Here is an 11,381-nt window from a genome sequence, read left to right as displayed (position 1 = left end):
GTTTTTCTCCTGTGTTTGAAATTAATTGGCATTGACGTCTGAACACCTCCTTCATTTTTTTTGTTTTTTTTTTTGTTAGTTTTTGGTCCAGGTTAAGTCACATTCCACGACGTGTTACAACAGGGAGAGTTGCACTCATTTTTCCAGTTTGACTGACAGCCTGAGCAGGAAAGTTTGTGACTCTCATAAGAATACCTGGTCTATCCAGTGCCTGCCTCCTCTTCTCTGAACCGTTAAGGAACAGTGCCTGTGACCACCCGCCCCCCCATCACCACCACCAACCCTTTTTAAAGTTCCTGATTTCTGTCAGTGTTATTTTCTTTCTCTGCTGACCCCTGTCTCTCTCTGTCAATAAGCCAGCCATCGCGACGACACGTGGAATTTTTCATTAGCTTGCCCTGCAGCTGTTTATTGCCTGTGCACTCTTTTCCACCCTCCCTCCCTCTCTCGCTCTCTCTCCCTCCCTTTCTCACGCTCTCGCCTTCCCTCACGTTCTCTCGCACTCTCTCGCTCCCTCCCTCTGTCACAGTCTCTCTCTCTCCCTCTGTCCCCTGTGCTGGTGTCTGGCTCTCCATTAGCCCGAGCGGGCAGCTTGGGATCGGCCAATGGCGGGGTCCTACACTGTGGTTATCATCCCCCTGCACAGCAACCTTCACAGTCTGGACGCTCTCCGCTTCTTCCTCTGGGTAAGACTGACAGCGTACCTGCGTTCGTGTGAGGAACACCTGCATGTTCATGTTTGAGGGTGTGTGCCTGCTTGCATGTGTGTGGTAGTGGAAGGGTCTTTGACGTTTATGCTATGAGTTCCTGTAAATCATTTATTTTTTATAGGTTCTGTCACTGCCTGTGGCTGTTTTGTAGTGGGTGTATACAGTATGCTTTTTCAAGATTGTAGGTGTCTGCATGAACGTGTGTTCTGTCAGTGTTCAGAAAGATCTTTCCAGTATCTGTTAGAGGGACTACTGCCCTGGAGAGCTATTGTGTTTGAACTGTTTTAAATTTTTATTCTGCTAGAAGTAACCATAGGAGTTTGGAATCCACCGTTTCTGACACTTCAGGTTGAATGTTTTCCCTTTGTCTTGCCCAGTCTCCTCCTGCGTATTACCTAGTCTAACACACCTCAACATAGCATTAAGTCTGAGTAATGCTTACATCATCAGAAGGACTGTCATGCAAGCAGAGAATTGGGGATAGCGAAAGACACAAGGGTTGCTGGAGGTTTGATGAAAATTTTCAGATTTTCATCCAAATGTATTAGTATTGTTGGGTGTCTGCATCTACAGTAAGAGTGATGGGTGTGAATGAGCGTGAGGCTCGGCCTGAATGGCAGAGGGGTCAGAGAGTATTTGTTTAAATTGGCACGCAGACTCGGGGTCTGTGGAGGGAGAGGGGCTGTCATTCATGCCTGAAAGCAGGGCCTCCTTTAATCCGCACAAAGCCTGTGGTCGCTCCTGGAGATCTTCAGACTTGGAGCTGCAGTTCACTGTCCATGCTGTGTGCTATGTACTGCAGTGGGTTGTAATAAACGTTTCTGTCATATTAAAGCAAAGCTTCACCCGGTTACCAGTGTTTTCAAAATTAATGGGCACTGAATTTTAAACTTCTTCCAACAAGTCAATATTTGACCACCGTATTAAGCGCCTCGGGAGGAATGCTGAGCTCTTTCTTGCCCTTTGTAAACACAGCGATATTTTTACCAGAATGTCATTTTGAAAAATGTCAGCAGAAACAGACAACGATCCCTTCAGCATTGCTGTTCTGCCTCCACTTCCCCGCATACACGTGAAATTTGATCAATTTAGAAACAGTGGGTAAGAAGTTATGTGATTAAATCTATTACGAGCTTCATGTGAGACTAATACTGCTTTTGAGTTGATTACGGAACCACAAAAGAAGTTCAGAGGAGCTTGTTTTACTGCTTAAAACTGGCTCCTCAGTGTGAATACCTTATTTCATTATGCCTGTGCTGTAATCCTCTCTTATTACTGCATTGTATTAAGCTACTTAATTTTCACTGGTTTATAACATGTCCCCACCTCCTGCGACTCACTCTCTGTTCCTGTGGCCACTTCAGTGGCAGATTCTTGATTGTTTAGCCTTTCCATTCACAGCTCCTCGTCAAAAACCCAAAGGGTAGTTTTTCATTAATTCATTCTCTACGCCACTGCTGTACTCTCCTGCTCATTAACATTAACTCTTGTGCGACTCGTTCAGATAGTCAGGATCTGCTCTTTAACACAAAGCATCCTTGTTCTACATATTAGAATTTTATGCAGTTTACCTTTAGCTAAATGTCAAAAAAATAAAATAATGTGTGGAAGTATTTGTATAGATGCGTGTGTGAGTATGTGAATCTTGTATAAAGCCTGTCTTTTCTCTCCAGCTGAAGAGGCTGAAGGACCTGGAGCAGGAGAAGGACTGCCTGTGGGCCGGGCTGCAGGTCCTGGAGCAGGCCCGGCTGTGGTACGAGGGCCGGCTGCAGGAGAACCGGGAGAGGCAGTGCTTTGCCGGGGATGGCACGTGGGGCGAGGCGTTTCCTCCTGCGTGCTGCAGACATCGGAGTGGCCAGAGGAGCTGCCAGAAGCACAGGACTCCGTGGATGCATGGGAGTCTTCCGTCATTTAATGTAATTGCTGGCTCGTTTTAAAGCAGTGTACTACATTACAGGGACTGGGGGAGTGTATTTCACTATCTCTTGCCCTTTCTTTTATTGTGAGTTAAAATGGTATTATGAACAGATCCTTTGAATGAAAAAATTGCTTTGACAAATAACTCTAAGAGGTGTTGCTTATAGCTGTGGAATGTTACGATCTGTAGTGCGAACATGTTTTTTTTTTGGTATGCACCAATGTCCTTTTCCTAAACTGTAGAAACAAATTCTTAGCACTAAAACTCCGTATCCCTCCCTCTCTCTGATTAGGACAACCCTTCCAGATCGTGTCTGCTCAGGTCTTGTGTTCAGAGGGTAAATGGAAGTCTGGGTAATCTCATGTGTGACCCCAAAGTGGCTGCTGGCCCATGCCCAGAAGAGAGGGCAGATTCCATCTCCAACCTCCGATGGCAGAACACGTTGCTAATACAGGTAACGTTTACTCCATCCTCACCGTTGGACCCTCTGTCCCTCCCTCCCTTTCTGCCAGGGAGTGTGCAGTCAGCTGGGTGTTTGCGTTCTCCATGCAGTCATCGCTGCTCTCCTTAATTAGATGCCTCTAGTGTGGCAGCTTAGCATTCATTTTACCCTTCTGAGGCAAAGTATGACTAGCAGGTGAATGTCCACTTCAGAATGAGCCATCACACCTGGAATAGCAGTATTATTGGTTCTCTTGGCTGGGGAACATTGGTCTTTTGTACAGCACTGCCATAGTTCAGAACTCCAGCAGACCTATCTACCCCTGCTACAACTGACATTTCCAAATTTGGAGAAGGGAAGACTGTAGAGTAGAATCAATAAAGCATAATTTAAACTGTGGCTCAGTATAAAAACACATTGAGTGAAATGTTTGCAACATTGTGCCGAAACATTGAGTGTCCTAGAGAGTGATGCTGTAGTAATTCCGTGTCTGTTTCTCTCACAGGAGGTGAGTGATAAGAGCCGGGAGATCTCCAGGCTGGAGGAGGAGAGAGACAGTCTTCTCCAGCAGCTCGGTGAGCTGCAGGGTTCCTGATTGACCAGTCCACTCGGGGGCATTAAAACCCGCTGCACATACTTCTATATACTCAAATGCACATTTTTTCCATTGTGTTTAATCATCAGTTCTTCACTCACGAAAAGTGAGAATAGATATTAATTATAGCACTACTGGCAAGCAATGAGTCACATTTCTGTCAGGGTTTAACTTTAAGTAACCATTGTATATACGTCTATACGGAAGAAAAATTATTTGATTACATACTGTGTATACAAGGATTTTCATTAATATAACTGGGATGTGCTTATTAAATGTTAAAAAAATACCAAATGTCTGGGGGCCTATTAATATTTATTTATGAAAGCTGTAAACATATACTATATCAGCACTGCTTTTGTTTGGCAGAATCCTGTGCCAAGCAGATTATCCTTTGAGAATCAGAATTTTGTTTCATTTTGTGCCTCCAGTGGTATCAGCTTCCATGGTTTTGCCTGACCGGTGATTTTGATGTCCTTCACAAGTGATTCTGATCTTGAGACATGTAGCAGCCATGTAGGAGAGAAGTGTTGAAATTGTCCCTAATCACTGATGGAGGATCAGTATCACTGTTTAACGCTGAATGGTTGGAAGTTAAGATTGTCGGCCTGGAAGCTGATCCTGGATCTGTTGGCAGCAACTCCAGGACAACAACAGAACAGAACAGATGCATTGTGGGAAACCAAATATTTGTAATGGTGAATCACACACAGTAGATGGCAGCAGTTGCCCAACTTCATGCACACAAACGTGTGATGCATGAGTAAAAGTGGAATTCATGCACACATATCATCCCAGATGCATATAATTTATATGTTAATACATAAAAATTGACAATGTTTTGATGTTTACGCACAGGATTTTATGCTTATGTACAAATAAATTTGTTTGGGTACATTACATGCATCGATTCTATGTCTTTTCTGCTGAAGTTTTGTGTTTATTTCCAGCTTCATTTAGCTATATTATGTATGTAGTCCGTTCTAGTCTCCCTCTCTGTTTTTCAGCTAAAGGTTGAGGTTAAACTTCAAGGCGCAAGGGCAAGGCGTCGTGTCCTGCTAAAGCAGTAGTTGTGAGTACACTGATGCGCTCGTAGTCTGGCCTTGAATTTTGCCTGTGCCAGCGCCGCCTGAGTCCAACAGCCCAGCAGGATGGCAGATAATTAACCGGCGCATTATCCATCCAGAGCACAGGCTGCAAGACCACCGGCCTGACTGTGGTGGAAAGATCCTCCCAGAGTGGTATTGTTCATGGTTTTGTTTCTTTTTATAGGGCTTGTTATGGTTGAAGTTGTCTGTATGTATTTAGGATTTGTACTGTGGTTATTGGTTACCATAATTGTACCAGAGCTCCAGTTATGTAGCATCTTGACTTGCTGCTCTGGGTATGTATTTTACCAAGGCTGGCAATATTGCTCTGCTTAAGCAGGTGAATGCACTTCTGTTTCTCCCATATTTTAAGTTTCTCTCTGCTGAATGAATGTAATGTGATATAATGAACAGCCTACAAACACTACTGTTTTACTCTTGTACAATTAACTGTGTTAGGAACGATGAACTGCTTTGTATAGGCATTGTCAGTACCGGATATTCTTAATGAGGTGCATTATTAAGGGTCCAAGTAGCGAAGCTACTGAAAACCTATTGCTTTTGTTCCGTTTATTATTATTATTATTGTTGTTATTCCCTAAAACACAATGGACAGCAAAAACTGTAAATCATAGAGCTATGAAACATGGCAGGTATGTTCCTATGCCCCCCCACTACTCAGGTTGCAATGACACCTATTGGCCTGCTGGCCTGTAACAAACTGCCTGCCTGCCGGCCTGTAACACGGACATTTACGTTTTGGCCCGTAACTCCTGAACCATGTGGTCTCAAATAAAAAATTCCTCAGATTCTTTGGCTTATACCGAACAAAATGTATATTCCCAATTTAATATGCATAAGCCAAAATTTTCCACTGTTTTAAAAATGTTTTCAAAAACACATTCTTTACTTCTACAAAGTTGATCCAATCTTCACCAAACTTTACACAGTTTTACACTTGTCTGGAGTAATTCAGCAAAGTGTTTATTCATGTCAATCAATTTTTGTAGGCGTGGCCATTTTTTCTAAAGCAGCTTTTACTAAAACATCTGTCCAATCCTCACCCAATTTGGTATGTATGTACACTGTTTGATTCTGAGGATGCGTGCAAATTTTGTCACCTATCTGCACTATAACAAGCAAATAATTTTGAATTCCTATAATCCTTCAACCGTTTGATCAATCAAGTTAAAATTTGGTGTCCTACATCTCTGTGCAGGTCTCCAACAGTGTGTCCAAAGATCAAAAGATATCTTGAAAAAACATGGCCACCATCAGAGAATCAGATATCAGCAGTCATTGTACAGGCTTAACAATCACCAATGATCATGAAACCTGGTGAGTATATTGACCTCTCAACTTAGTACTACAATGTAAAATCAGTCGGCCAGGAGGCGTGCTATAGCTAATATGTAGATTGATTTTTGAAAAAACCTACTTTTGCAAACTAGTCCTAGGCCTTTAGGCTGCCTGTCACCAAATTAGGCTTGAAAGAATCTGGAGTCTGTTATTGAATATTTATCAAAAATGTTGGAAGTTTCAGAACAATATAGCTGCTGTATGCAAATCAATTGTTGTGCACATGGCAATTTTTACTTAAAATCATAACCGCATTCTGCTTGGACCCCATTAATTACCACTTGCAGTTATATTTTTTATTATTATTATTATTAGTAGTAGTGGTAGTTGTAGTAATGGTAGACATCTTTAATGCATGTTACAGATTACAGTAGCAATAATGAATGAATTGCGGCATACAGATGGAAACGGTCAGTGACATAAATTATTAAAGCAAAACATCTGCAGTGATGGACTAGACTAGAACGCTGTGCCTCCGCTGTGGCAAAGCAGCCCTGCTCTTCACAGAGCTAATGTACCAGTACCGCGCGTGCAGCGCTTGCTTTGCTGTTTTCTCTACCACGCTTCCGCCCGCCCTGTGAGGTTTCTGTCACGACTCGTAGCGGATCCTTCCCTGGTGGTCCCGCACTGATGCTACCTGGCCTGATAAGGGTTATCTACCCCGTGCATCGCTGACACGTCGCTGGCTCAGACGCACACCCCACCTCTTTGTGACCAGCTTTGTTCCTCCCTGAAGCATAAACACACTTATCCAGGAGTCCCACGCATGGCCCTGTGCTCACTCAATACACCGTCAGGGTAAATATTACTGTAACAAGTGGCTGCATGCTGCACCAACACCAGCCAAACCTGAGCATAACGGAAAAAACACTTATTGAAACATGTTGTATTTTATGCATTACATTAAATGTATTATAAAAATAATGTATAAAATATATAACAATTATAATTTCTGGCCATGATTCCCATTTGAAATGTTTTTACTAGTATGTTTAATTTTTTTTTTTTTTTTTGCTTAGAAATTAAATTAAATAAGAACAATCTTGTTTTCTTTTATTTCTTCTGCCACAAAATATTACGACAATCTGGATTAAAGTAATCTTCTCCAGACCATAGGAATGGCATTGTCCTCGAAGTACACATTTATCCTTATCACATGCTGGCTCTCTGTGTCAGCTTGTTTGTCATGTTGTTTGTTTGTTTGGTCTTTGAGGAACAGTCATGTTATGTCTGCTGGTCTGCCCTAACCACATATAATTTCATTTTTTTTCCAGACAATTTACATATCTTTGCCATTTCTTTTTTTTATACATACCACCCATTAATTAAGCTGAATCTTTACTGAGGTAAATCAGGTGAGTGAGTTTCTCAGGCGTATAACAGCAGTGGATCACTTGGGAATCAAACCAGCAACCTTTAGAGCTGAGTAATTCACCCTCTTCACCTCAGCAGTACACTTAATAGAATATCCATCTGTGTAGATCAGGGTTGCCCAGCCCTGTACCTGGAGATCTACCATCCTTTGGGTATTCACTCAAACCTTAACAAAGCACATCTCATTCAACAGCTTGGAATCTTGTTGAGCTACTAATTAGTAGAGTCAGGTATGTGAAAATTTGAGTTGAAATGAAAACCTACAGGACAGTAGATCTCCAGGAACAGGGATGGCAGCGCTAGTGTACTTTCAAGGCCCCTACAGGTTCCCAATTTTTCTCAATGAGATGGGGGGCGACATAGCTCAGGAGGTAAGAGAGGTTGTTTGGCAGTCGGAGGGTTGCCGGTTCGATCCCCCGCCCTGGGCATGTCGAAGTGTCCCTGAACAAGACACCTAACTCCCTAATTGATCTGGTGAATGTGAGGCATCAATTGTAAAGCGCTTTGGATAAAAGCGCTATATAAATGCAGTTCATTTACCATTTACCAATGAGATGCTTCTGTCCTCTTATCAACATTGGTCACTGCCTCAGGGCCAAGTGTATCAGGGGATACAGGCTGTAAAGTGCTCTTTGAAGTCCAGACAGGGTCAAAGTGATGTCACAATAAATTTTTTTTTAAATACATTGGGGACTTATGAGCACTGTGTGGATATTTGTTTTGTTGTGCACTATTATATTTATTACTCGGAATGTGCAAGATATGGATGCCGATATGCCACTAGGGTGCTGAATCTAGCCATAACTGAAAATGAAGTATATTAACTAAAAATGTGAACTTCTGTGCCTCTTCTGTGATTAATTTAGGATATTTGCATTAGCAAGTGTTTTCAAATTCACAACATTGAAACACTTCTCTTTTTGCTTGGATCTCACCTTTTGTGTTACTCTTCACTGTAAAGTTGCAAGAATGTGCACTGTTTCTGAGGATAAAATGTAGTCTTATCTGTAAAATGTCCATACACTCACATTCAAAAACCAAGCACTTCTTCAAAAAAAAAGTGCTTGGAGTGTGATGCAACTGAGGAATTTGTTTTTGTGTCTGATTATAATCTCGGAAAGCAGCCATTATGGAAGCACGCTTTCATGTAAGTAGCTCCTGTTTTCTTTCTGTCACTGAACCATCAAGACCAGGGTACCTGCACAACATTAATTACTGGGTCTAATTCACACTATAGAGGCAAGCATTCTTTGTTGAGATTTCATGGTTTTCTGACAGTGAAATGTGTTCTTCCTTACCTGCATGGTTCACTGGTAACCGGCCCTGCATGCCTCCCCCTCTCTCTCTTCCTGCAGTTTTTTATTTTATTTTGCAGGTTGTTTTTCTATTAGAAAAATTAGGATGAGCATCCTGTTTCCCTGCTTGCCAAATCTTTTGAGACATGAAGCCAAAACAGATAGATAGATGGAGGTGGCATGTTCTGTGGTTTTACAAGTTTATATCTTTCTATATAAAGCTGTGTGATCTTTATTGAAAGGCATTCATCGGTGTAGCAGGAAGGACAGATACACTTCCATTTCCTGGGATGCCTGGTTGCCATTTGGTCCTCTCTGTAGTGCAACCCATGGAACGGGCCTGAGGTTCTGTGATTTAGAATTTCACAAATGGCATTGGTGGGGCTACCATGTACAGTCATTTGCTGACATTTGTTATCCATAAGCCTTTGTTCTCCTTACTAAAACACTGTAATTTGTTCAACACTATTGAGTTAGTGATTAATGATTGGTCCATCAATTTGAGGATGCATGAATTCTCTCTCTTAAAATTCTCCCAAAGGAAAGTTTTTTTAAATATGAGACAATGTGAAAATATTTTTGATTGCATTTGCCTGTGTTTTTCCTTGAGGTGTGGAGCTTTTGGTGCCCTGTTTATAAGATTGTGGCAATGGAGGTAGTGTAGTATAGCGATAATGAACTGACCCTTGAGAAAAGTACTTAACCTGCATTGCTTCAGTATGTATATACAGTTGTATAAATGGATACTATGGGGAAAAAATGCAAAAAGTTGTGTTAGGTACTCTGGATGAGAGCCTCTACTAAGTTCCGGCAATGTAAATGTAATGTAATGCAAGAAGGAGGTTCCAGGTCTGAGTCTCGGTTGACCTGGATCCTCTCTGTGTAGAGTTTGCATGTTCTCCTTGTGTTTGCATGGGTTTCCTCTGGGTACTCCGGTTTCCTCCCACACCAAAGACATGCTTGTCTGGTTAGGTAAACTCCTGCTATTGCCCTTGACCAAGACGGTCCCTGGGTGCTGCAGTGTGGAGTATTTAGGATGGGTCAAATGCAGAGGACAAATTGCTTATCCCACGGGTTCAATTAAGCATGACTAAAACTTAAAGAATCCTTTCCATCAGGATAGAAAATGGCCTGTTTTTGTAAGTTTCTCTGCTGTGCAATGAACTGTGGTTTTAATTATTTAACTCTTTTCGTGGTTTTTAATACAAATATTTGTGTGGCATTGTGTAAATGGTTCAAAAGTATCCAAACTAACTACATTAGGTGTCAAGATATTCAATAAAGTACATAAATAAATACAGAATATGCAAGAAAGAAGATCTACCAGATTTGTTGTAAGAGGTCAATTGGTTTTAATACTCAATATAGTATAGAATGAGTGTGTGAGTTACAGGAGAGGGTGTATCTGTGGCAGGGGGAGATAAATCCATTCATTACTGAAACATACTATGCCTTTGCCCTTTAAGGACTTCTTAAAAATGCAGTAAACCCCATCCTGCAGTTTTTATTAAAAGGAAATCCTGTCATTTTTTGAAGAGGAAATACACACACTTGACTGTGTGATTACGATTGATTGACGTTTTCTCTTTTGTAGAGAGTAAAAGACCAATGTAAGTTGTAAAACATGGCACAACACAGAATGACATCTGTTATTCAGGTTTTGGTGAGTGAGGGGAAAAGTTTCAGGACAATCTAATCTAACACACCCCCTGTCCTAGGAAGTAATCAACACATAAAATGACTAGAACAATTCAAAGATATCAAATCAATTTTATTTATGAAAATGTTGATAATTGCTTTTTTCACAAAACTGGGGATTTCTGTGTCTATTTCTGTTTTTTACATTTTGGAATTCATTCATTTGCAGATATGAGCACATCCACTCTTCACAACTTGGCAGGTGAGATACTCTTGTAGTTGGAATTTTATATAATTCATAATGTGATTTCATAGGCTATTATTTTGACACCACAAACCCTAACAAGGCCAGATAAAGGTGACCCTAGCAAAAGAAAAGAAAAAACTATTATTGAAACGGCACATCACTAGTTGGCTATGCAAAATGTCATAATATAAAACCATTCTGGGGAAGTGAAAGCAAACCCAGTTTTAAAAAATGTGGAACACGTTAAACAGCAAAGGCCTAACCGCAACGCTACTCACTGAAAAAAAAAATTCTGAAGCAATGACAGTTACTGAAATACCGAACGCTACATATACGTAGCTTCTAAATAAATGGATGAGAGAAAAAGGCAAAGAAAGGCAGCTTTAGTTTATTAAACTCGTCACTGATTGTATTCTGTCACGGGCTTTAATTTACGTGGCATGTTAAGATGTGCCCCTCTTAGTCATGGTATTGTTCCAAGTGTAAGGCAAGTCAGTGTTTCCACATATAGGCTACGCTTTTATCCGTTTTAGCAGCTCAGGTCCCCACAGTCGCTGAAACTATTTTTTGACTCTCCGTCGCTGTTGCATTCCGTCCGCTGTGGTGTAGTTCCAGAACTTCTCACATTTGCAGGTGATAGTGCCCTTTCTCCGTTCTCCGTGTTGGTTACTTGTGCATCTAACAGACTTTGCAGGTGCTTGATATAGTTAACGGC

The 11,381-nt window shown here is 41.3% G+C and overlaps 1 protein-coding gene across 2 annotated transcripts; it reads left to right on the top strand.

Annotated features, from left to right (window-relative positions):
* Positions 1-94: 94 nt before the first annotated feature.
* On the top strand, positions 95-4,825 carry sapcd1 (suppressor APC domain containing 1). Of its 2 annotated transcripts, none has more exons than XM_064343351.1 (5): positions 95-686; positions 2,384-2,626; positions 2,921-3,082; positions 3,576-3,645; positions 4,673-4,825. In XM_064343351.1, exons 1-5 carry the CDS (start codon positions 606-608, stop codon positions 4,681-4,683), a joined length of 567 nt encoding a protein of 188 aa, XP_064199421.1. In that variant the 5' UTR covers positions 95-605; the 3' UTR covers positions 4,684-4,825. The 2 variants fall into 2 exon arrangements, with proteins under 2 accessions (XP_064199421.1, XP_064199420.1); XM_064343350.1 differs by lacking the exon at positions 4,673-4,825 and adding an exon at positions 4,097-4,565 and having other exon boundaries at positions 97-686.
* Positions 4,826-11,381: the final 6,556 nt, after the last annotated feature.

The sequence above is a fragment of the Anguilla rostrata genome, chromosome 7, assembly GCF_018555375.3.
Source record: "Anguilla rostrata isolate EN2019 chromosome 7, ASM1855537v3, whole genome shotgun sequence".
NCBI classification, from domain to species: Eukaryota; Metazoa; Chordata; class Actinopteri; order Anguilliformes; family Anguillidae; genus Anguilla; species Anguilla rostrata.
Note: the sequence above shows the minus strand (reverse complement) of the source record. Positions and strands in the feature narration are given on the sequence as shown.

What these genes read in the sequence shown, in the direction of transcription:
- sapcd1 (XM_064343350.1), top strand. Translation starts at nt 606, where the DNA reads ATGGCGGGGTCCTACACTGTGGTTATCATCCCCCTGCACAGCAACCTT. An exon ending in CTCTCCGCTTCTTCCTCTGG is followed by an intron (nt 687 to 2,383) that starts GTAAGACTGACA and finishes TTTTCTCTCCAG; the next exon opens with CTGAAGAGGCTGAAGGACCT. An exon ending in AGAACACGTTGCTAATACAG is followed by an intron (nt 3,083 to 3,575) that starts GTAACGTTTACT and finishes TTTCTCTCACAG; the next exon opens with GAGGTGAGTGATAAGAGCCG.